General features: G+C 53.5%; 3 protein-coding genes across 3 annotated transcripts; all 3 read left to right on the top strand.

The window, feature by feature from the left end:
* Nucleotides 1-1522: 1522 nt before the first annotated feature.
* Nucleotides 1523-18229, top strand: FHAD1 (forkhead associated phosphopeptide binding domain 1). Its single transcript, XM_065738148.1, has 29 exons — nt 1523-1672; nt 2220-2426; nt 3686-3917; nt 5250-5326; nt 5435-5665; nt 5829-5952; nt 6325-6455; nt 7273-7338; nt 7928-8032; nt 8143-8250; nt 8568-8651; nt 9130-9282; nt 9618-9813; nt 10445-10515; nt 10907-11044; nt 11281-11385; nt 11813-11902; nt 12057-12282; nt 12661-12733; nt 12953-13059; nt 13586-13745; nt 14052-14169; nt 15167-15302; nt 15583-15695; nt 15836-15919; nt 16388-16608; nt 17115-17280; nt 17375-17455; nt 17753-18229. Exons 1-29 carry the CDS (start codon nt 1577-1579, stop codon nt 17825-17827), a joined length of 3774 nt encoding a protein of 1257 aa, XP_065594220.1. The 5' UTR covers nt 1523-1576; the 3' UTR covers nt 17828-18229.
* An 83-nt stretch (nt 18230-18312) lies between these two features.
* Nucleotides 18313-21174, top strand: EFHD2 (EF-hand domain family member D2). Its single transcript, XM_065738146.1, has 4 exons — nt 18313-18770; nt 20184-20331; nt 20407-20541; nt 20613-21174. Exons 1-4 carry the CDS (start codon nt 18532-18534, stop codon nt 20745-20747), a joined length of 657 nt encoding a protein of 218 aa, XP_065594218.1. The 5' UTR covers nt 18313-18531; the 3' UTR covers nt 20748-21174.
* On the top strand, nt 21173-23260 carry CTRC (chymotrypsin C). Its single transcript, XM_065738145.1, has 8 exons — nt 21173-21508; nt 21594-21685; nt 21792-21889; nt 21971-22093; nt 22478-22614; nt 22691-22836; nt 22953-23102; nt 23189-23260. The coding sequence occupies exons 1-8, from the start codon at nt 21469-21471 to the stop codon at nt 23204-23206; spliced, it is 804 nt and encodes a 267-aa protein (XP_065594217.1). The 5' UTR covers nt 21173-21468; the 3' UTR covers nt 23207-23260.
* Nucleotides 23261-23495: the final 235 nt, after the last annotated feature.

Here is a 23495-nt window from a genome sequence, read left to right as displayed (position 1 = left end):
TCTGTGTCCTTCACCGCCCCAGAAGGTATGGAAGCAAACACCACTTGTGCTCCCCCCCCTTGAACTAATCACCCTAATCCCCTGAAATCTCTTTTCATAGTTCGCAGACTTCTCTGAGATATTTCATTGCAGTCTGCCTGAACTACGAGTAATGGGTAGTAGTCGGTGGGGCGTATCAAGTCCGGGAGTCTTCTAGTAATGTCCCTGATTCGAGCCCCAGGGAGACAGCACACTTCCCTGCGGTTTGGGTCTGGTCTGCAAATGGGGCCCTCAGTTCCCTTTAGAAGGGAGCCACCCACTACGATCACCTTCCTTTCTTTCTTAGTAGCAGCAGTCTCAATGCACGGAGGTGACTGCCTTGCCATAGGTGACCTCCTGCGGGAATCTTCCTGCACTTCACCCCTTATCACCTCTTCAACTTCCAATGCTGCAAATCTATTGCTTAGGGGGATCTGGGGACACTGGGGAGGCAGAGGGGGAGATCGCCCACGGTACCGAGCAGGGACTCTCTGCCAGCCCTCCCTATCCCTCAGATATCCCCCTTCTGCCCTACGGGGACAGGTCAGGGAGTCCACCACCAACTGCGGGGGATCTCTCTGGTGCCTTTCTCTCTGGCACTCTAGGGAGCTGCTCCACCAGTCAATCTCCCGCTCACAGTCCCTGATGGCCCTCAGTCTCTCAACCTCCTCTTTCAGTTCAACCACCATGCTAAGCAGATCTTCCACCTGCTCACACCTCGCACAGGAGAACTGCTTAGCACCCTCATCTAGTAGTAGCAGGCTCTGGCACTCCTTGCAACCAGAGACCTGTGTAGCCACGCTTCTAGGCAGACCTTCTGTCTGGGTCGCCACAGCCTTCTTAAGGCAAGCCCTCTGTCTAGTAGAGACCGTGGCACAAAAAAAAAAAAATAAAAACAAAGAAATGAAAAAATTGAAAGTAAATAAATAAATAATAGTTTATAATAATTGATAGATAGATAAGAATTGTAATGTGATACTTCGCTGCCCTCCCTGAGCCCTTCAGGGATATACCCCTTCAGCCCTATCCAGCTGAGGGGTGTGGGTGAGGGCGCTGGAACCCCGGCAACGCCTACGCCTCGTTAGCGCTTCGTTAACCTCTCGCGAGAACAGCCGTTGGGACTGCCCGCTCTCGCTCCGTTCCCGAGAGACCGGACCCTCCCGGATCCCGCCCTGTACCTCAGTCAGCGCTGCAGCGCCGGCTGTGCCGATTTCAAAGCCGTTGATCACGAGGACTGAGTGAGGTCCTCAGAGAAACAAGGAGCTGCAACAGACACCGACACGGAGCTGTGCTGTGCTCGTTGCTTGGATAAAGGACCAAAAAAAAAAAAAAAAAGCCAACTGAAAAACCTGAACGAAACAAACACAAGAAGGAAAGCAGCAGGGCTTTGGTGTCACAGGGGTTTCCCTGGCGACCGTGGGTGCAGGGAGGAGCAAAGGGAGCCTCTGCTAATCACTTTATGGCTTTTATTGCAGGAAAAGCGGTGTGCTGGAGTTGCATGCGTTGCGTGGGGGATTGCTAACTAAGTAGGATATATTTTGCTTTGGTCTTCGAGGCCATGAAAGCGTTCCTGAGGAGCTCGGAGGAGTGTTTTCAGCTCAAACAGCAGAGAACCACAATAGGGAGACATGAAGGGTCAGACATCATCCTGAAGGTATGGGTGAGCACGCCGTGGGGGTGGATGGTGGATGGGAAAGGTGTCAGAAATTAAAGGGAGAGAAGGGGCACGGCTATGCTGGCACTCGCAAAGGTGCAATCCCAAATGCAAAGCAGAAGGGGTAACTGCTCATTTTCATGCTTCAGATATAGGTAGGATGACGCACTACAAGTCTACGTGCCAAGAGCATGGGTTAAAAGTGTTGACATAGAGAAGTGCAGCAAGGAAACATAGAATTGTTAAAGTTAATCTTCCCTAAGAGCAGCAAAGAGCTGAAACTGGGTGCCCAGAGAGATGGTGGGTGCCTTGGAGATATGCAAAGGATGGGGTGGTGGTTGGACCTGATCTCTTTTCCAGCCTTTATGATCTGTGAGAGGTGGTGGTGCCCTGTCCCTGCACACACCCAAGCTCAGGCTGGATGGGTCTCTGAGCACTGATTCCATGATATCAGGTTGGAGAAGACCTCCAAGATCACTCCAAATCCACAGCAGTAACACATCCCCAGCTGCTCTCTGAGGTTTCTCCCACTGATGACCGGTGTCAGTCTGCAGGGACAGAGGAGCACCACGCAGCCCTCGAGTTCAGCGGGTGGGAGAGCGGCTTCGTCCTGCAGGACCTCAACTCTCTGCAGGGCACCTTTGTGAATGGCTGCCAGGTGCAGAACGCGGCCGTGCACGTGGGGCCGGGAGACATCCTGCGCTTCGGGGCTCAGGGAGCACCCTTCAAGCTGGTGGTGGATGGAGGACCCCAGGTAAAGTTGGCTCTGAAACGGGTCCGTGGTTTTATGTGACGTGGAGGGGGTGTCGTGCTCTCAGGCTTTTATTCTTCGATCATCGAGAAATAAAAAGCTGGAGCTCCCTCTGCTGAAGAAATTCAGGCAACCAAGGAGGGCGAAGGAAGCATGGGACAGATTTCTGTTGGGAAGCCCATCAGGACTTGCAGAGATAGGTCTTGGGGACTTGTGAAAGCATTGGGAATGGAGCTTTAAGTCTCTTTCCACTGAATTTTCCATTGAATCTTACATTAGATGCTAGCGTTAACGGTCCAAATCAGAGCAAATTAGCAAGCAGACATTATCGGTGCTTTTCTTGGTAGTGCCATGCACAACTGCAGGCTCTGTTCTGCACAGCAAGGCCAGAGCATCACAGCTTGGCCTGTGGGCATGACAGAAATCCAAAGCAACATGTAAATATGGGGTCAATTCTAGTGCAAGTCTCCTATCCCCAGGAATAGAGCCTTGTCAGGATACCTGTAGAACATGTGAGCTATTAGAGTGCTCAGGATCAACTCAGTCACATTTATTTTTATTGTGGTGGCTCTTGAGGGATCCTAGGAAAACAGAGACTGAGAATGGTGCTGGAAAACAACCTGCCTGGTGGCCCAGCCTGGGATCAAGGTGAATGAATGGTGGTCTGTGCACTCAGGCACTGCTTTCGGGTGACACAACAAGGTTCTTTGTGTTGTGAGATGACCCCATGAACGTGCCCAGAATGCTCAGCCCAGGAGAAGATGCATTTTTGCAGGATGAATCCATGCACCTGGAGGGCTGAGGCTGTGCAGGTGAAGTTTGTTCCAGCTGGAACACCCAGCACTTGGATCCCCGAAAGCAGACATGCAGCCTGCACACAAATATGCAGTTATGCACAGTGACACAGAAAAAACATTGTCAGTGCCTCTTTATTGCTCTGGGCTTGATGATCCTCCTTTGATATAATAGCTTTGAAGCCTGACACCACCGACTGCAGAGAGTAAATCACTTCTACATTTCTCCGTGTGAAGTGTTTACAGTGCTTAATGCAGGGAGGCCTCTCTCTCATTTTCAGTGGTATTAAGGACGAACACACTCTGAAGAAGAGGAGCACCCAGCCACGAGAGCTGAGTCCTCTGTTACGGAATATAAATCCAAAGCTCTCAGTGCATAACAGCGTGTAAAGCAAGCTGGCAATCTCTACCTTTCCCACAGGGAAACTCTTACCCCATTACTAACAGCACGGTCCTGTTCCCCCACAGAAACCCTCCTACCCATTGGCACAGCGTTGCATGGCATGGGCTGGGCAGGGGGCTGCAGAGACCCAGCACAGTGCCCACCTCCCTTCACTGCAATCCCAGCATCGCTCCAGCACCTGGGTTGGCCCCACACCCCATCCACCGCTCCGCAAGCGCCCCATAAGTGCGTGGACTCAGAGAACAACCATGACCATCCCAACAGATGCACCCAACCAGCTGCCTGCAGAGAGGCCAGGTACTTCCATACGACTGCAGGAAAGGTTTTGCTGGTGAATGCCATTGCTTGGGTAACTTAGGGTGACATTTCCTTGTTCCTCGTGTGTGATGCTGAGCAGCGATTGCTTTATCTCCGCTGCTGACTCATGCACCTATTCTGGTCTCCTGTCTGAAGCAGTGGGTTGGTTCCTTGGCTGTGCAGTTTACAGGCTGCCTTGAGTAAAGGAACGTAAAACAGATCCTTATCTGATGTGTTTCTTAAAGGTGGAGTGTGCAGTGGTGGAGCAAAGGTGAAGGCTCGTGGGGATGAACTGGTGGAACAGTAGAAGTATGGGAAGAGACTTGGGCTCTGAGGGTTGGTTGTGGAGGATTACACCATGATTTGTATGGTTTCATTGAATGTCCAAGCTGGAAGGATCGTAGAGTCCAACTCGCAATAGGATCATAGGATTATAAAATCACTCAGGTTGGAAAAGATCTCTGAGATCATCCAGACCAGCCTGCCACCAATACTGCCCGCTAACCACGTCCCTCAGTGCCACATCTCCACACTGAACACCTTCAGGAACGGTGACCCCACCACATCCCTGGGCAGCTGTGCCAGCGCCCAACCCCTCTTTCAGAGAAGATTTCTCTAATATCCAATCGAACCACCCCAAGATCAAGCTATATTTCAGTAGCTTGTGGAGGTTTTGCTGTTATTATCAGCAAAACAAGGTCAGAAATAGTGACAAAATAGTGCTCCAGAGCAAAGAACATTGCTATGCAGACCCAGAGCCATAAAGCCACATGCATAACATGGAATCCTACAGACAGGAATGGGAGTGAAGCTCTCAGCAGTGCAGGCCTTTGGTATCCAGCTAGAAGTAAGAGCAGAGGACAAAGACCTTACAGGAACTCTATAGAGAATGTGTTACAGCACGCACACCCAGCTTTGATCGCATCATTTGATTTGTGAAATAGAGCCGAGAGAATCGGAGCGTGTTAATCCCACTGAGCTTTTAACTCTTCCTGTGCTGTGAGCAATGAACGTGGAGCATCTTTCTTTGGGGTTGACCCAAAGAAAACCCAACTGGTTTTGAAACTGCTGTTGAAAAACCAAAGGAGCCTTCATCTGCTGTGTCTGTGTGTGTTTCTGGGGGGGTTTCTAAGTTCCCAGGAGTGAATGGCTCCTTACTCTTGTGTAGGCTCTGTTGATAAGGATCTCTCTAATGCCAGATTGGGTGGGTTTTGCTCAGAGTATGAACTAAGAATTGACCACTGCCCTAGAATGGTTTTTAGACAAGGGGGAGGGAGGTGCAATGAGCCCTCATCCTGCAGTTTTTCTGCTAGTTGCTCCGATTTCTTTCAGCCTGGACCACCAACCCAAGCAGCAGTGGGGTGGGAGCCCCTTTCCAGGGGTATCGCAGCACAGATTGCTCCCTGCAGGTAAAGGTGATGCTGGGGAGAGGTCAAGGGGTGCACCCCATGGTCCTGCTGGGTGAAGTGATAGAGTCACAGAAGAGCTGCCAACTGACAGACAGAATCTGCCTGCAGGATGAAAAGCTGCTGAGCTTAGAGAAGGAAATCGGCCGTCTCTCTGGTTTTGAAGCGGAATCAAAGCAGAAGGATTGTGTGATGAGGGACCTTCAGGGACAACTGGCATCGATGGCCAAGAACATGGCTCTGTCTGCTGTGAGAAATGACATGGAGCTGACCCAGAAGCTTCTAAACTTTGAGAGAGAAATCAGGGCCAAAACAGAAGAGATCCAAGCCTTAAAGGAGCAGGTATGCAATGGCCAAACGGGCACGGGTGTCCTAGAGGTGGGGTTGGTGTAGACAGGGGGGTTTCTCCTATAATGCCACCAGGACAACCTTGCTGTCCTGTGAGAGCTGAGATTGAGAGGGGGCTAAAAGTTTCCTGGTGAAGGATGTGCACTCTCTGTTTTAGATCATCAACCTGCAGAAGGGCTCGAGTGAAGTTTTTAGCCGTTCCCTTCAGGAAAGAGACCTGGAAATGGGAAAGCTGAGAAGAGAAAGTGAGAAGCTAAAGAGGGATCACACTTTGACTGCAGGTATTTTGCCATCGGTAGAACTCCTTGAGGGGCACTGAACGCCTGAGGACTGGCTCTGAAAGGTGACCCCACATTTGCAAGGCTGTTCTGGCAAATAGACACGTTGCAGTGGCTTCTACAAATTGTCCTTACGTAGAGAGGTAATGGAAACTGATCCATAAGAGCTGTTCCCCCTCCAGGGAGCATATGCTGCAGGGCTCGGGGGGACTCGCTAACGATGCTGCTGTGGGATAATAGCCAGCACAGCATGCCAAGAGCTGGAGCTGTGCTCCAAGTTGGGCAGTTGTCAGAGATGGAGGCTTGCCACTTGATGCCCAGAGGGCTTCTGCAGGGAAACGTTTGGGTTTCATCTCCCCACATTGTCTTTATCAGGTCTGGTGACCAGCCTGCAAGGGGAGATCACTGTGAAAGAAGAGAAAATTCAGCAGCTCAAGCAGGAGGTGGAAAAAACAAAAAAGGCAAACAGAGAAAAGGACAACCAGCTGGCAGCTGTGACTGCCAAGGTTAGTGTGCCCGGTGCTGGTCTCATAGGTGGGTTGGCATGGAAAAATAGGATCAGCAGGGTCATGCTCCTCTCCGTTAATGATTTGCTGCATGTTAGGAGAAAGTTCTTCTCCAAAAATGCAGTGATGCCCTGGAACAGGCTACCCAAGGAGGTGGTTTAGAAATGTTTAGATGTTGTACTGAAGGACGTGGTCAGTGGGCATGGTGCGACAAGTTGGGGTTGGACTTGGTGATCTCAGGGATCTTTTCCAGCCTTAATGATTCTATGTTTCCATGACCAGCAGCTCTTTTAGCACGAACACAGTAAGTGCAGGGCTGCATGCAGGAAGGCAGGGCTGTGTTTCTGCCTTTGCAGACTGCAAAATGCCCACAGCAAGGTGTCGGGTTCCCCAGATGAATTCCCCTCCTTGTTGTGCATGAAGGTACTCAGTGACCTGAATTTCGGGAACACTGTGGCTGTTTGTGTGCAACGGGCACTGGTGCCAAGATCCTGTTGAGGAGCCATGGAAACCTGCTCTTAGCGATGCTCCCTGCAGCCAAGCCTGGCTTTTCCCTTACAGAAAGCTGCCCTAACAGCATTTTTCCTCTCCCAGCCAAACTGTGATTAGATATGGGCCTGTGAAGGTGTCGGTGCTATCATGCTCTCCATGCCGTGATTGCCCTACCGTGGGCACTCCCACTCATCAACTGCTCATCATGCAGCTGAGCACTTCACTGTGCTGTAGGACTGAAGGATGTGTTGACATCTCCAGCAGAAATGACAATATCTGGCCAGCCTGCCTGCTAATTTTTTCCTCTGGTTGCTGTTTGTTCTAGTGCTCTAGAATTAAAGAGGAAATGAAGCGTGAACTTGGAGAGAGGGAAATAGCTGTGTACCAAAAAGTGAGTTTCTAGTTGGTTTGGGGTAATATAACATTGTAAGAGAAGTGCTGTGAATCCCACTCGTGTACAGGGGCAGATTGGACTTCCGTAACAAAGTAGAAAAATGTAAACTTCTGGCAAAAATGGAGTATTATATTGCAGTGTAGGACGTGGCACAGGTTGCTCAAAGACACTGTGGATGTTCCATCCCTGGAGGTGCTCAAGGCCAGATTGGATGGGACCTTGGACAACCTGAGCTGATCCGGGGCAGCCAGCCCACAGCAGAGAGTTGGAACTGGGTGATATTTGAGGTCCCTCCCAACCCAAGCATCCCCTGGTTCTGTGATCTTTGAGGTCTCTTTCAACCCAACCATCCTATGGTTCTATGCTCTTTAAGATCACTTCCCAGCCAAGCCATCCTATGATAATACTGTTGTACAATATAACCTACTGACCTATTGGCTGTAAAAAAAAAATAGGTAGGAATAAAATAGCTGAGTAAATGAAATGGGAGAAATGGATCGAATGTCTTGCTTGTTCTTCATATACTTGAAGAACTCCTCAAATGAGCTCCTCCAGTGAAACTTTCTTCTGTCCTGGACTCTTGCAGCGCATAGAAGAGCTGGAATGTGAGCTGAAGGGATTGCAGGAAGAGGTTCAGAAGTACCACAGTGAGAAGGAAGCCTTCCAAACACAGCTGGCAGAGAAAGCCAAGGTGAACCTCAGCACCCAAAGTAGCAGCTCACCTGTCTGATGGGAGCAGAGGCTATCTGGGCTGCATAGAGCTGGTAGAGCTTTGAAATTGAAATGCTTCTGTTGTTGCAGGTTGAAGAGGAGCTGAAAAGCACCTGCAAAAGGAAATCTCTGCAGCTGCAGGAGATGGGGCGCAGAGAGCGCCTGCTGAAGTCGGATATGGATCGGGCCCAAGGGCAGGTAGGGGGAGATGGATGGGATGCTCCTGTGGCGTGGGCTGCAAGCACTGAAAGTGCTGCTTCCCTCATGGGGTGGACATCTGTGGAAGGCAGATCATGAGTTCTGGGAAGGAAATACTGAGGACCAAACTCAGATTATATCTTGTCGGTGGGCTCAGCACTAAAGGCTTATCAGAGGATTTCTTCTGTCATGGTGGAGGATGCTCATGGTCCAAGATGCTCTCAGTGTTGATCGTTGTAGGGTTTTGTAGAACTCTGAAGTGGAGTTTGTGTTGATTCTTGCTGATTATTGTTTTCCTGTGTTAATCTTTGCTGTAGCTAAAGTCTTTCAAAAGCCAAGTGATGCAAGTGTGCAGTCCACAAGCAGCAGGAGAGGCAGGGAAGGCCCTCACAGTGCAGCAGGTGAGTGCTGAAACCACCTCAGAGATGCTCAGAGCCTCCAAAACCCATTAGGGTTTGAGGATGCTACAGAACAGCCACGGCACCAGCCAGCTTCCCGTATCACAAGTGTGGCCACCCCAGATGAATGACCATGCACTATCATGTAAAGAAAGCATGCCCTTCTCCTCCAGAGCTTGGCTGGAGTCCTGCGGCTTCAAGCAGGAAAAGTCTAGGAGCCCAGTGTGGCCAACCAACTGCAGAAGGCTTTGGTCACTGCTCCAAATGAGAGACATCTCTGTTCCCACCAGATTGCCCAGAGAGATGTGGGTGCCCCATCCCTGGAGGTGCCCAAGGCCATGGATGGGACCTTGAGCAGCCTGAGATGGTGGGGACAACCAGCCCCTGGCATGGGGTGGGAGCTGGATGGATTTTAGGGTCCCCTCCAACCCATCCATTCTATGATTCCTCATCTGAAGGATGGTGCACGGTGCTCTGACAGGTAGTTGAGAAGGTCCAGAAGATCTGGGAGGAAAACCAACAAAGTCAGGCACGAGAGAAATGCCTCCAGGAGGAAATAAGTTCCAAGCTCTTGAAGGAGAAGGAGACGTCTGAAAATGTGGAGGTGTTCAAAAAATCACTGTGTGAGCTCCAGGTCAGTCATTTAAATCCTGTTTACAACATTCCAGCTGGGAGATAAGTGGCACAAGGCACTCTGCTGGCCTGAGGACAGGTCGGAGAGAAGGTTATGCCTGTGCATCAGCAGTAGAAAGTGTTGTGAGAGGTGAGCTTAGCCCCCAGAAAGCACTGTTTGAAGAGAACAGAACCTGCCACACCAGCATCCTCCCCTGGGCTGCTCCTACCCAAAGATATCACTGAATGAAAGCTCTCAGTGAATGAATGAATCCTGAGGCTTTCACAGTCCTTAGGTTCTTTGTCAGATACGTGGATCATGGAGGCTGGCACACTGATGGGTTTTATCCTTTGTAGGCATTTCTGAGGGCCTCGTTCTGCAGCAGCAGCCTGAGGAGTGAGCTCAGCAAGCTGGAGGCCGTGCTCGTGGACCCGTCGGTGTTGGACATACATGCAGCAGTGGTGGAAATCACACATGTGGCTCTGTCCTGGCTGGAGGGAGCAGAACAGCTGCTGGCAAGCACAGGGCTGGAGCTGCCCACCTCCAAAAAAGGTGTCTGTCCCATGGGGCATCCCAACTCTTTGCTCCGCATTGGGATCCTAGAGGGGTGCAAGGGGCTCCCAGAGGTCAGTGGGTGTTCATCTGTGCACTGTAGTTTCCACAAATTACAAGTTTAGGAGGTTGGGACTGGATGATCTTGGAGAGGTCCCTTTCAACCCAACCATCCTATGGCTCTGTAATCTTACAGATCCCTTCCAACCCAACCATCCTATGGCTCTGTAATCTTACAGATCCCTTCCAATCCAACCATCCTATGGCTCTATAATCTTTGAGATCCCTTTCAACCCAACACCCCATGGTTCTTCAGTCTTTGAGGCCACTTCCAACTCAAGACACTCAATGATTCTATGACTTGCCATCATAGTTATTCAGCTGTAGTGTTTTATTTCCTTGGTGACATGTTGGAAATGAATCTTTGCAGTAACTGTAACAGTGTTTGACAAGGAAAATGTGATCTCCAAGTGAGAATGTGGGTTTTGTTCAAAGTCAACCTGCCTGAGACATTTGGGTGATAGCAACAAGTTCCATCAGGGCTAGGTTTGAATAAGAAGCCTGATGTCCAAGGTGTTAAAAATGAGCTGTCTGAAAAGCCCTGACAGTAATACCCTGTTTGCTTTTGCAGGATTGACAGCATGTCTCAAGAGCTTGTTGGCAAAGTATCAGGAAACTGAACAAAGGAATGAAATATTACAGGTAAAAATGCGTGTGTGTTTATATAAGTGTGTATATTCAGTGTATAAGTGTGTATATTCAGTCGAGTTGGGAACTGGTGAACCATTAGCCACCACTGGTGAACGTGGTGGTAAAATGAAGTGAGCTGGTGTAGAAACTCAATGAGGAATGTGCAGTAGCACAGATCCCAGAAAATGCCAAAGAACAGAAAAGACAACTGCTGTCCTCACCTTGAGGGGGGGATCTCCTGTGCCTGCGCTGCTAAATGGATAAAGTTGGATTTCATGGCTCTCTTCTGAATTGTTTGTTAGTGCACGTACACAAGGCGGTGTGGTTTTTGTTTTGTACTGTTTTGGTTTGCTCTGCTGCCAATGCACTTCTGTCAGCAGAAGCTTCTGCTGTTTCCCCATAGGCCCAATTAGAGGAGGTCCAGGAGTCGCGGGATGCTCTGCTGCAGGAGCGCCTGGAAGAGCTGAAAGCAAAACACGAGCAAGACTTACAGACAAAAATCAATCAGATTATACTGGAAAAGGAGGAGGAAAAGGCAAAGGTATGGCAGCATGGTGGTTTTTCAGAAACAGGCCTCTTTTGGAGACAAAAAGGTTCTATGTAACAGCGTTGCTTAGCAAGAGGAAGAAGTCTATAGCCCCAGAATCAAAATGTGTGGGTGCAGCTGTCCCACAACAGGGCAATGATCATACATGCTGCTTTCCTCATCTAAGCCAAGTTGGTTTGCCTTACTTTATGACTTTATCTTCATCAAAAATGTTGGCTGTTCAACCTCAGATTCTGGAGAGCGCTGTTCTGAAGGAGGAGGAGCACAAGCAATGCTTGGATGAAGAAAAGAAGAGGATCCTGGACTTGGAGAGCAACCTGGCAAGTATGGCTGAGGTCAGTGAGTGCATGGGAGGCAAAGCAGAACTGGTTTCGAGTGGGAATGGCAGTGCCAAAAGCGCTCTACGGTGTTGTCAGGGTCTATTGATGGACGTTTTACCTCACACACAAACACTCACAGGTGTATGGTTGGAGAGAGGAAGGTGGCTCCATGCAAGTGGGCATCTTCGATAGAATGAGAGGTGATGGCTTTAAGATGCACCAGGGGAGGTTCAGGTTGGATGTCTCTCAGAAAGGGAGGTGGGCACTGGCACAGGCTGCACAGGGAGGTGGTGGAGTTGTTCAGTGTGGAGATGTGGCACATATTTAATGGGCATCGTGGGGCTCAGTTGGGGTTGGACTTGGTGATCATAGAGGTCTCTTCCAACCTTCGTGACTCTATGATTTTATGATCTTCTTGAGCACTGCTCCTTTCCTCCTGTAGATAATTGAAGGGAAGTCCAAAGAGCAGGAGGCGACGGATCTCAAACTGCAAGAAGCTGTGCATGACCTAGAGGAAACCACAACACGAGAGGTAGCTCCAGCAACCCCACTTTGCATGGAGGATGTGGCATAGATGTGGTTTTGTTGCACAAGGTTTTCTCATTCCTTCCTGATGACGATCATTATGTTTCTGCAGAACAACATGTGCAAAACTTGCAACCCAAATCACACATCTTATTTCCTAGATGATGCTAAAGCAGCAGGTACTCATGCAAGATGAGCAGCTCAAGATCCTCAAGGATGAGAGCGAGGTACTGAAGCGGAAAGTGCAGGAAGAAATAGCAGAATACAGAGAGCAGATTAAGCAACACGCTCGGACAATTGTTGCATTAGAAGACAGATTGCTGGAGGCTGAGCAGCAGCAAAAGGCACTAAAGGAGGAAAACACTGTGCTTATGGAGAGAATAAAAGGTAGCTAAGGGCTGCGTGGGTGTTGGGCTGGGGGTACCCACAGCAAGTGGGGGAGCAAATAAAGACATAGTAGTAAGGCTTGTCATAGAACCATGGAATAATCTGAGTTGGAAGGGACCCCAAAGGCCATCTGGTCCAATCCCCTGTGGTGAACAGGGACACCCACAGCTCCATCAGAGCTCAGAGTCCCCCCCACCTGGAGCATCTCCAGGGATGGTGATATGAAGATATCACAAAGGAGAGGATATATAGAGCATTGCCCTTTTAAGGCTGCAAAAGCTGGTGTGTTTTCACAGCCTGGATCCGAGCAGCCAAGATAGACTTCAGAGTCTGGGCAGTGGGTATTGCTGCTAAGTCATCTTCCATCATTCCCCCTAGGACTTCAGGATGATGTCTGCAGGTCCACATCAGGGGTTTCCCAGGAGGCCATAGAGTTTCATTGCTGTGGTCTGTAAGTGTCTGTGAGTGCTTGCTCTGGTTTGGAGGGTGTTAGAGAGCAGGAGTTGTCCAGAGGAGAGCTTGGAGGAGCAATAGGGGAAGATCTCAGCATGACAGTGATTGCTGCCTGCCCATGGGTTGTCCTGGGTGGGGGCTGAGGTGAGCACAGACTGCAAAATGAATCTTTCATGGGAGCTGTGAGTTTTGTGAGCATGTTTCTCACGAATTTCAGAGAAGAGCTGGCTGCCATGCAGAGCATACTCCAGGCCAAAGAAGCTGCCATTGTGGGATTAATGAAGGAGCTTTCAGAGACCAGGGCCAGGATGTCAGACATGAGAGGTTGGTGAACTGTGTGTGTGATATCCAGCAAGTTTCCATTCCTTCAGAGCTATGTTGAAGCCAGGTAGAAGGAGAAAAGCATGCACAGATAGTGGGGAGTAGACTTAAGTCACCTCCCTAAATGATGCTGTCATTCAGCCCTGGATTAGTCAGGATGTCCATTACCTTTGGCCATTGAAATTTCATAGAATCATAAAATCACTACAGCTGAAAAAGCCCACTGAGATGGTCAAGTCCATCCCATCACCACCATGCCCACTAAACCATGTCACAGAATCATAATCATTAAGATAAGGTTGGAAAAGACCATCAAGCCTGACTGTCAAACCATTTCCTGCTGTTCTCAGCTTGGATTAATCAAAGCAATAATAATGAGGGCAATGCACCACGGGGAGAAGCTCCTTTGTTTTTGACTGTGATCACAAGGATGCAAACACACCCCCGAAGAGCTGTGTCACTAGGAACTACAGACACCTCTGTGCTGAGCACAGAGAGTCATAAAGCCATGCAACTCTGCTGTGCTTAGGAGAGCTCAGCGAGAAGCTGAAGGCAGAGCTGGAGCAGAGCCTGTACCGTGTGAAAAGCCAGGAGTGTGAGCTGGGCATGCTCAGGGAGAAGTTGTCGGAGATGTCAGAGCTCGTGGTGAAGAAGGATCAAGAGCTGCAAGCAGCAGCTGCAGAGTTAAGGTAGGGCCTGTTGGGGGATGATGGCCTGTGGATTCCCAGGAGCTGAGTGCATGCTGGTAACTTCCATGGGGCAAAAGAGAGGTCTGAGTATGAAAGAATCAAGCTAAGCTGTGCTAAGTCTATGGAAATGTCTTACGTTCTGAAGGTGAGATGGTGAGGAGCTTGTGCAAATGGACTTGTAATGAAATCCCTGCTGGGTGCTATGCTCTGACACACCACGGCAGCTGTCATGGTGCTCCGTGCAAGCCGTTGTGCTCACCCTCATCTGCCACCGTGGTACTGCAATGCTTTTGTCTCTTGGCACAGGAAAGCCCAAGAAGACTGCAAAGCACTCAGGGATGCATCTCAACAAATGGCAAAAGAGCTGAAGGCACTTCCTCAGGCACAGGCTGTTCCTGCCACACCAGAGGAATCTTCTGAGCAGGTAATCCTGCAGGGACAGTGCTGGAAACTGTGGATAAAAATAGCTGAGGAGTGAAGAAAGCGGTCATCACCCGACCCAAAGCTGTGTGGCCTTGAGAGTTTGCTGAGATCATCTGTCATATGGTCTCCATGCAGTCACAGTGAGGACTGGCAATGTTTGGCAAAGCCTCAGGCCATACTAAGTTGGGAGCAGAACAGACACTGTGTAGGAAGCTTGTCCATTCCCTTCTTGGAAGGGGATGTGGCTGCTGACACCCATCTGGGAGCAGGGAAGCAGTGCCCTCAGTGCTCCCACAAAGGCATCTCTGCCAGTTAATGAGCATCTGTACAGCAATTTGGAAAAGCCAGGTGTTGTGTATGCTAATGGCAGCTGTAAATGGCAATTAGAGTGGTAACAGCTCCCTGAAAGGACTGTAACCCTTCCATCCCTTTCCCAACCTCGCTCCTACAGAAGTAGGTTGGGGTTAGCGTGTGGGAGCCGGGTATTTTGTTGTGCAGGAAAGGGAGAAGTGGTCCTGTTTCTCTCACGCTGTGCTGAATCACCATCTGAATTCCTGAGTCTTAGAGAACTGAATAAATCAAAGGTGGCTCCAGATGGAGGGACTGCAGAAATGGTACAGCCTGTACCGCAACAGCGGCAGACGTGGTGCCAGCTAGGAGGGTTTGTGTTGGCCAAGTGGTGACTCATGGCTGGATGGGAGCAGGAGGCATCACCATCCTCCTTCTCAGCAAGAGGGGGTGAGAAGCACCAAGCTAGAAATCCTCCAGAGGAGAAAAGATTGCTACTGCTGTGTCAAGACAGGAGTGGCAGCTCTCGTTAGGGTTTTCATTGGGTGCTCAGCTCATTCTACAGGTGTTAGTCATCGTGCAGGTGGGGCTTTGAGGGTGAAGTGTGAGTGCACGGATGTGTTATAAGATGGAATAATGCATGAGATCGTGGATAAATGGTTGGGTTGAATGAGAACCAACCCAGTGAGTTGAGTGGCTTGGAATTCCAGGAGTTGGCACTGGACCTGGCCAACCTGGGTGTGAGATGCAGAGGCCTCAGGCATGAGGAGACAATCCAACGGCAAAAAGAAGGCTTTGCAGAGCTCCGGGAAAGGATCAAAGTGCTGGAGAGGACACAGGTCTCTGGTAAGCACAGCATGAAGTGCCTTTGGTAAGAATGGAAGATGCGACCACAGGCCTGGCTGGAGCCTTTGCACCTGGCAAGTCTCAGAGCTGCTGTTGTGTCATAGAATCAGAATGGTTGGGTTGGAAGAGACCTCAAAAATCACCAAATTCCAACCCAATGCCATGGGCTGGTTGCCCCCCCCCCAACCAGATCAAGCTGCCCAATCTAACCTGGCCTTGGGCATCTCCAGTGATGGGGCAACCTCAGCTTCATGATTCCATGGTGTTTGGTTTCCTCCAGCTGCCACAGGCAGGGTCAGCGAGCTGCTCGTGGTACAGAAGACAGCCCTACCAGAAAAGGTGGGCCAGAAGGCAGGACTCAGGGTGAAACCAGCTCTGCGCAAGTGCAGCAAGGTAAGAAGGCATTGGTGGAAAGATGCTCAATGGAATGAGAAGATCACGGCCTTGGGATACAAGATGAAAAAGACACCAGGAGGGATGCGTGGGGTCTGTCAGTGCCTAGGGGGCTCCATCGGCCTGTCCCTTCTGTGCAGTGTCTGGGTCAGCTTCCTGACGAGAGCTCATGTGGGACCACGAGCATGGAGGTGTTGGAGGACTCAGACCTCAGCGAGAGGATGGTACGTCAGCAGCAGATGTGGTAAAAGAATTGTAAAGCGTAGAACAGTTGGGTTGGAGGAGACCTCAAAGATCACGCAGTTCCAACCCCCTGCCTTGGACTTGTTGTCCCCCACCAAATCTGACAGCCCAGGGCCCCATCCATGGCACCTCCAGGGCAAGAAGTGGTCTTCTGGGTACTGCAGGAGTGCCAAGCATGCGATGGCCCTTCCCCAGGAGCCCAGAATGTGCCATAATGTGGGACATCATTTTCCCAGTGATGGCATGAATGAACCCATCTGGATAACTCCTTCAGAGGGGAAACAATGTAGAAGTGAAACGACAGAGAGTGCACATGTGGGTTTACATGCAGCATCTGAATCTCTCAAAAGATGAAAGCAGAGTGGGAGCAGATGGCTGAGCGTAGCAATCGTTTTTGAAGTAAGACTTGGCAGGCCTGGTAAATAATTCATCCCCTATTCTTCTTGCAGTACCTTGACTTAATCTGTGCACTGGGAAGGCTGATGAATATGAAGGAGCTGGCAGGAATGCAGCCCATGGGGCATCTTCCCCAGAAAGAGAGGGAAAAAGCAGAACAGCAGAGACAGAGGGACCTGGGGCTGTTGTATGAGAAGATCAGCAAGCTCAAGGATCGCCTGGAAAGAAAGGAGGAAAGGCTCCGAGAGTACAAGACCAGCATCCAGCAGCTCAGGTACAGCGAGGTGATGGGGCTGTGGGGGCTTCCTCCAAGGAGGAATGGGGTGAGAGCCTGTAGTACCCTGTATGGCTTCACGGGGCAGCAGAAATCCCTCTGCATCCCCATGCCACGAATGCTGGGCTCTGCTTTGGGTATGCTGGGCTCTGCTTTGGGTATGCTGGGCTCCAAAGTGCTGGGTGTATAGTTAACAGGTTAAATGGGGTCTGGGAGAGGTGGAGTCAGACTCCACCCCTTCTGCTCACACAGGTGCATTGCCTTCACCTGTGCTCCCATGGCTGACTCGGTGCTCGCCTCAGGTGATCCATCAGAGGTTCAGGCCGTGATTCTGCAGTTCCCATATAGCTGGGAAAGGGAGCATGGCCAAGGCAGCATGCATTGGGGTGTCTGTGTGGGGTGCACAGGGGGAAAACCTTAAATGGAGGCTTTATCTAGCTCCCAGTACGGGCAGGAGGAGAAGGGCTGGGACAGTGATGAAAGATCCATGCTGGTGTTTCCCAAAGGTTGAACCAAGAGTCCTTGCAAAGGTGCCAGGAAGATATTCTGAAACTGGAAGATGAGGTCTACAGGGAAGCAGAAGAGAAAGCTATGCTGAGAGAGGCTCTGGAGAGGACGAGGGCAGAGCTGGTCCAGGAGAAGAGGCTGAACTGGGCGGCACGGCAGCGCAAGGTGGGAGGGCTGGGGAGGGACACAGTCAGTGTGAAAACAGCCAACACAGCTCCTGCAAGGAGAGCTAAGATGATTTTCCATTTTTTTTATCCAGAGCCTTGTAGAGAATGGGGAGAAGAGAAAGGGGAAGGAGCTGCCCAACCGTGTGCACTCTTCCAAAGATCGAGGAGGGAAGGTATGGCATGCTGCTGTGTGCTGAAAGCAAAGCGTGGTGGGGCTCAGAAGAGAGGTGTCCTTGACCATAGGGAACCCATCTCATGTAAGGGGACGACGCATGTTTCCAAGCCCTGTGCTCTCCCACATGGCCACACGTGTCAGGTGTGGGCATGGCCAGCCCTGCAGGTGTTCAGTGTGGAGACATGGCACTGAGGGACGTGGGCAGTGGGCACAGTGGGGGCAGATGGGGCTGGCTGGTCTCGGAGGTCTTCTCCAACCGATTTGTGCAATGTCTGCTTTGCAGCTCGGAGCCCAGCAGCCATCCCTCCCAGTGAAGGCAAAGTCAAAGGAGCACGTGGTGGGAGAGCTCGGGGCGAAGGGCAGCACGTAGCAGCAGCACCGTGGGGACACTGTGCTTGCAGAGCAAGGGATGTGTGCTAGGGTTGGCCGTGACACTGTGTGAGGCCATCCCACAGTGACCAGGGCTCCTGGGGGGACTGTGACGTGCCCAGGGCCATGCGGTGCTGCAGGATGTGTACTGTACAGCTTAGGGCAGTGGAAGAAGACAGCTGATGTGAATACAGCCAGGATGTGTGGGCGAAGCTGATGGTGTTGAGTGTTATTTCTGCACCGTGGAGGCTTCTCCGTCCCCACGGCGTCGTGGGGGCACAGGGAGCGTGGAAGAGGAGACGTGGGGGAGAAGTTGGAATAAGGTGCAGACCAGGGCGGCCGTGAGATGGGAATAAGGCAGAGAAGGAGCTGAGCTCACCCCGTAGCTGTGTGGCACTGGAATGTGTCCGGGGAGAGTGGGGCCGGGTCGGTGATGTGGACACGGAGCCGGGAGCGCATCCGTGCCTGCCGTGTGCCCGTGTGCGCCCGCGGCGGCTTTGGGCTGGGCCGTGCCGTACAAACAACGCGCGGAGCCGACGCTGGTGGGACCCTAAGGGGGAAACCCCTCTCGGGCTGACACCCCCGAGCCTGGAGCTGCTGGGGGTGCCCCGAGAAGATGCGTCCCCCCCCTCCTCCTTTGCAAAACGGCTGCTGGGGCGGAGCGGGGCGGAGCTGTTCGTCCATCCATCCATCCATCCGGGCACCATGGCGGAGGAGCTGGCGGAGCGGCTGGGCCGGCGGCTGGGGATGCGGGAAGGGGATGCGGAGCAGCAGCAGCAGCAGCAGGATGCGGAGCCCGCCCCGGTGACCCCGGGCAGCCCCGCGGTGCGGGCATTGGGCGGCGAAGGTTCACCCGGAGGCGGTCGGAGGCTCTTCAGCCCCGCGGCGGAGTTCCGCGAGTTCTCCCGGCGGCAGCTCCGCGACATGGAGAGACTGTTCCGACAGTGAGTGCGGAGGGGAACCCCCCCACCTCCATACCCCCCCCCCAAGGGACCCCCAGGAGGGACCCCGGGGAGGGAGCATCGGGAAGAGGGGTCCCCATTGCCCCAATCGCGTCCCCTGTGCTTTGGAAGCCCACAGTAGGGGGGTTCTGGGAGACCACTGCCCCTTCGCAGGACCCCCCGCAGCGCTCAGCTGACGGTGGGAGGGGTCCTTGGGACTCCTCTGCAGGGGTTCCCCCACTTTCTTGCAGGGAGCTCCCCTCATCTTCCCATCCTTGGGTCCCTCCCTTGGATCCCTGCAGAAGGAATCCATGGGACCCCCCCTTGGCTCACCACGATGCCCCCCAGTTGAGCGCCAGAGTTGAACCCCAGGATCCCCTCTCTGCTCCTTGCAGCCATCCTCCCACCCTACAAACTCTTGCAGGAGAGTCCCCCTGGATGCAACCCCTCCCTTGCAGAGGAGACCCCAGGACCCTCAGAGCGGGCTGGAAAATGGGCACGGGACCCCCCAGCCCCAGGACCCCCCCCCGGCCGTGCATACAGCTTTGGGCTGCGGCAGTGATGTTGTCACATCCTCGGTCCATCCCCACGTGTCCCCACGTGTGATGTTGCAAGCTCGGGTCAGCGAGCTCAGCGTGGAAATGTGCAGGGGGAAAACAGGGGCTGCAGGGAGTGGGTATCGCCCCCCTACCCCCCAACCCCGGGACGCGGTGCAGCGTGTGGCCGTGGGTGATGTGGCCGTGGGCAGATGGCAGCAGCACGAGGTCTGCTTGCAGAGCAGGACGTGCACGCCCGCACGCACTGCAGCGAGAAGAGCAGCGCGGCAGCTGCAGGGCTGCAAGCAAAAAGGGGAAGGGGGGGGGGGGGCAGCAAGGGGGGAGAATGGGGATGGGGTGATGGTGTGGGGCTGAGCGTGCAGGGTTTGTCCTCTCTCCCTCCTTCCCCCGCTGCGTTAAAGGATTGCGACGCAGGAGAGCCCACCCCGTGGCTGCGGAGCTGCAGGCAGGGGCTCGCTTTGCAGCAGCGCAGCTCGCAGCCCCGCGATGCCAGCAGGAAAGCGCGAGGGCTCCGCGCCGGGGCACAGCGTGAGCTGCACCGCGCTGCGGCGGCGGGGACAAATGAGTCACGGCCCCGCGGAGCTGCGCGGCGCTTCCTGCAGGCTGAGTGAGAAGAAGTCAGAAAGGGCATCCTAGAGAGCCCCAGCTCGGCCCTATAGGCACGTGGGGTTCGCCCCTTTGCTGCACGGAGCTGGAGGCGCGCTTGGCAGCGAGCTGCTGTGTGCCCGTGCCAGAAACCACGCTCAATGGGCAGGGAGTGCTGAGGATGCTCGCGGGGACTATCAGTGGTTGGAAGGAACCAGCAGTGGTTTGGCACAGCAGCCCGGCACGATGGTGAGGATATGTCGCCTCCACTCAGGTACGACGCGGGGAAGGACGGCTTCATCGACCTGATGGAGCTGAAGCTGATGATGGAGAAGCTGGGAGCACCGCAGACCCACCTGGGCCTGAAGAACATGATCAAGGAGGTGGACGAGGACCTGGACAGCAAGCTGAGCTTCCGCGAGGTGAGCGCAGGGGTTGGGTAGCGGCCACGTCCCTCGGTGAGGAGATGGATGGTGATGTCCCACCCCACGCTGCAGTTCCTGCTGATATTCCGCAAGGCAGCAGCGGGCGAGCTGCAGGAGGACAGCGGGCTGCACGCGCTGGCACGGCTCTCCGAGATCGACGTCTCAACCGAGGGCGTGAAGGGAGCCAAGAGCTTCTTCGAGGCCAAGGTAAGTGCTGGGTGGCACAGCACGGTGTTGGGGACACGGCCAGTGGGGACAGATGTGTCACCGACCCCCAGGCGCAGGCGGTCACCGAGGGCAGCCGCTTCGAGGAGGAGATCCGCGCGGAGCAGGAGGAGAAGAGGCGGCAGGCGGAGGAGATGAGGCAGCGCAAGGCGGCCTTCAAGGAGCTGCAGTCGGCTTTTGCTCAGTGACTGTGGCACGTGGAAGGAGCCACACCGCCGCCCGTCCCCTGCGTGTCACCGTGCCCAGCAGCCGTGCCAAGCTGCTGGCAGCTCGCTGTGCTCGGTGCCACGGAGCAGGCGCATCCCACCGCACCCCGACGTTGGGTTGGAGGTGGCCTTGGCTCCCCTTGGGCTGTTGGCTTGTTCTGGTGGAAGATGCCCATAAAAGGCCACCGAGGGGAGAGAAGCTTTATTTTTGTGTGTGTGTGTCCGTCCTCTGTGCACCTGAGGGGACCGTGTGTCACATGCTGTTCCTCCAGGAGTGGTTGTGCTGATGACTGTGATGTCCCATGGAGGTGTTGTCCCAATGGCTGCTTCCATTCTGTTGTATGGATGTGTTGTTCGCTGCGTTGTTTTCTTTTCTTTTTAAATCCCAAATAAATATTATATTTCCTAAGTGCTGCGGTTACCCGTGCCCAGGGTTGGGGGTCAGGGAGTGGGACTTCCACATCCTCTCACCACCGGGGCCACGGTCAGGGCCACATGTGTGGGGTTGTACATGGGAACGGATGCACCTGTCCCAGGTGGGCTGTGCTGCCCCGATTAGGAGCAGCACTAAGTGGGCATACAGGCTGTGGGATTTGACCACCTGGCACCAGGGGGAAGGCCGTGTGCCCAAGGCCAGGAGGCAACACAGCTATTATATAAGACCATGGGCTCCTTGGTTCTGTTACACTGAGAGCCTACAACCATGCTGGGAGCCGTGTGTCTCGCCGTCTTGCTGGGCTACGGTGGGTCAGGGCTTGGGGATGGGGGGGGGGGGACTATCGGTGGGGCTGTGCCCTTGCTGATGTCCCCATGCTGGGTGTCACACAGCCTATGGATGCGGGCAGCCGGCGGTGCCACCGCTGTTAGGAGCTCGCGTGGTGGGTGGTGAGGATGCCCGTGCTCACAGCTGGCCATGGCAGGTAAAGATGGGGGGGGCCCATGTGCCACATGAGGGGAGGGGTCCATCCCTACTGTTGGTGGCATGGGGACGGGTGTCGCTCACCGTGACTCCGTGTCGCCGTCCAGATCTCACTGCAGTACAGCCGCTCTGGTTCCTGGAGCCACACGTGTGGAGGAACCCTCATTTCCCCCAGCTGGGTGCTGACGGCTGCACACTGCATCAGGTAGAGCAGGGATGGGGAGGGGGTGAGCACCCATGGGGGACACCACCCCACGTGTGTGCCCATGCTGATGGCCAACGACAGCTCCTCCCTGACGTACCGCGTGGTGCTGGGAGAGCACGACCTGTCAGTGGAGGACGACGGCGCAGTGGCGGCTGAGGTGGAGAAGATTATCGTGCACGAGAAGTGGAACTCCTTTCTCGTCATGTAGGGTGGTAAAGTGGGGAGCAGGGGGTGGGGGGAGCGTGCCAACCCACAGTTGGGTGTGGGGATGGGTCTGGTTGGTGGTGCGCACCAAGATGTGGCTGGTGGTTCTGTGTGGGGTTTGGTTGGTGGTGTTCTACAAGGTTGGGTTGGAGGCACTCCATGGGGTTGGGTTAGCTGTGCTCTATGGGGTTGGGTTGGCTGTGCTCTACAAGGTTTAATTAGAAGCATTCTACTGGGGTTTGGTTGGCAGCACTTTATGGTTAGTGGTGTTCTACAAGGTTGGGTTGGAGGCTCTCCATGGGGTTGGGTTGGCTGTGCTCTACGGGGTTTGGTTGATGGTGGTCTACAAGGTTGGGGGTCCTCTATGGGGTTTTGTCATCGTAGCAATGACATTGCATTGATCAAGTTGGCGGAGCCAGTGCAGGAGAGCGACACCATCCAGGCTGCCTGCCTGCCACCCAACGGGCTGGAGCTGGACAACGGCTACCCCTGCGAGATCACCGGCTGGGGACGCCTCTGGAGTAAGCGGGGTGACCACGGAGGGAACTGAATGGGGTCAGAATTGGATACGGATGCAACCTGAGGCTGTCGTTGCAGCCAACGGGCCGCTGGCGGACGTCCTGCAGCAGGCCCCGCTGCCCGTGGTGGACCACGCGACGTGCTCGCAGAGCGACTGGTGGGGCAGCCTGGTGAGGACCTCCATGGTGTGCGCTGGTGGTGACGGCGTGGTCTCGGGATGCAACGTGAGTGACAGGGAGGAGGGCTGCTGGTCACCCCCAGCGGCTGCGGTGGGGATGGAAGAATGGAGATGGGGATCTGTGGAGGGGCATGGGTGTAACACGGTGCACTGCCTGGGCAGGGGGATTCAGGGGGACCCCTGAGCTGCCAGCGCGATGGCCTCTGGGAGGTGCATGGCATTGTCAGCTTTGGCTCCTCGTGGGGCTGCAACACAGTCAAGAAGCCAACGGTCTTCACGAGGGTGTCGGACTACATCGATTGGATCAACGAGGTGAGGGCAGCGCCGTGGGGGTGGGTTCTCTCCATCTTTCTCCACGTGGTGGTCTGACCACGCTCTCTTCCCTTTGTCTTTGGCAGAAAATCAGCGAGAATTGAGGATGAGCAGAGTGTGTCATGGCTGGTGGTGAGCAATAAAGGGAAAGAACCGGCCTTGCGTGGCCCTTGCGTGGTTATTGGTGGCTGGTGGTGCCACGGCCCCTCTGCTGGAGAGCAATGAGCCCCCAGGGGGGCTGTGTCCACACACCTACACCTGTGTATTTCTTTACTCCTTCCTACATCAGAAAGACTCTTTAATTTACAGCATGCCAGCGCTGTGGGATGCAGTGAGGGTGAAGGACAGGCAGTTGTGCTGTTGACAAGACTGACAGAAACATCTACTACTCTC

This window comes from Cyrtonyx montezumae, unplaced genomic scaffold, assembly GCF_038088225.1.
Source record: "Cyrtonyx montezumae isolate F1298 unplaced genomic scaffold, pur_monq_1.0 scaffold_21, whole genome shotgun sequence".
Taxonomy (NCBI): Eukaryota; Metazoa; Chordata; class Aves; order Galliformes; family Odontophoridae; genus Cyrtonyx; species Cyrtonyx montezumae.
The sequence above is the reverse complement of the archived record's forward strand: the minus strand, read 5'-3'. Positions and strand labels throughout refer to the sequence as shown.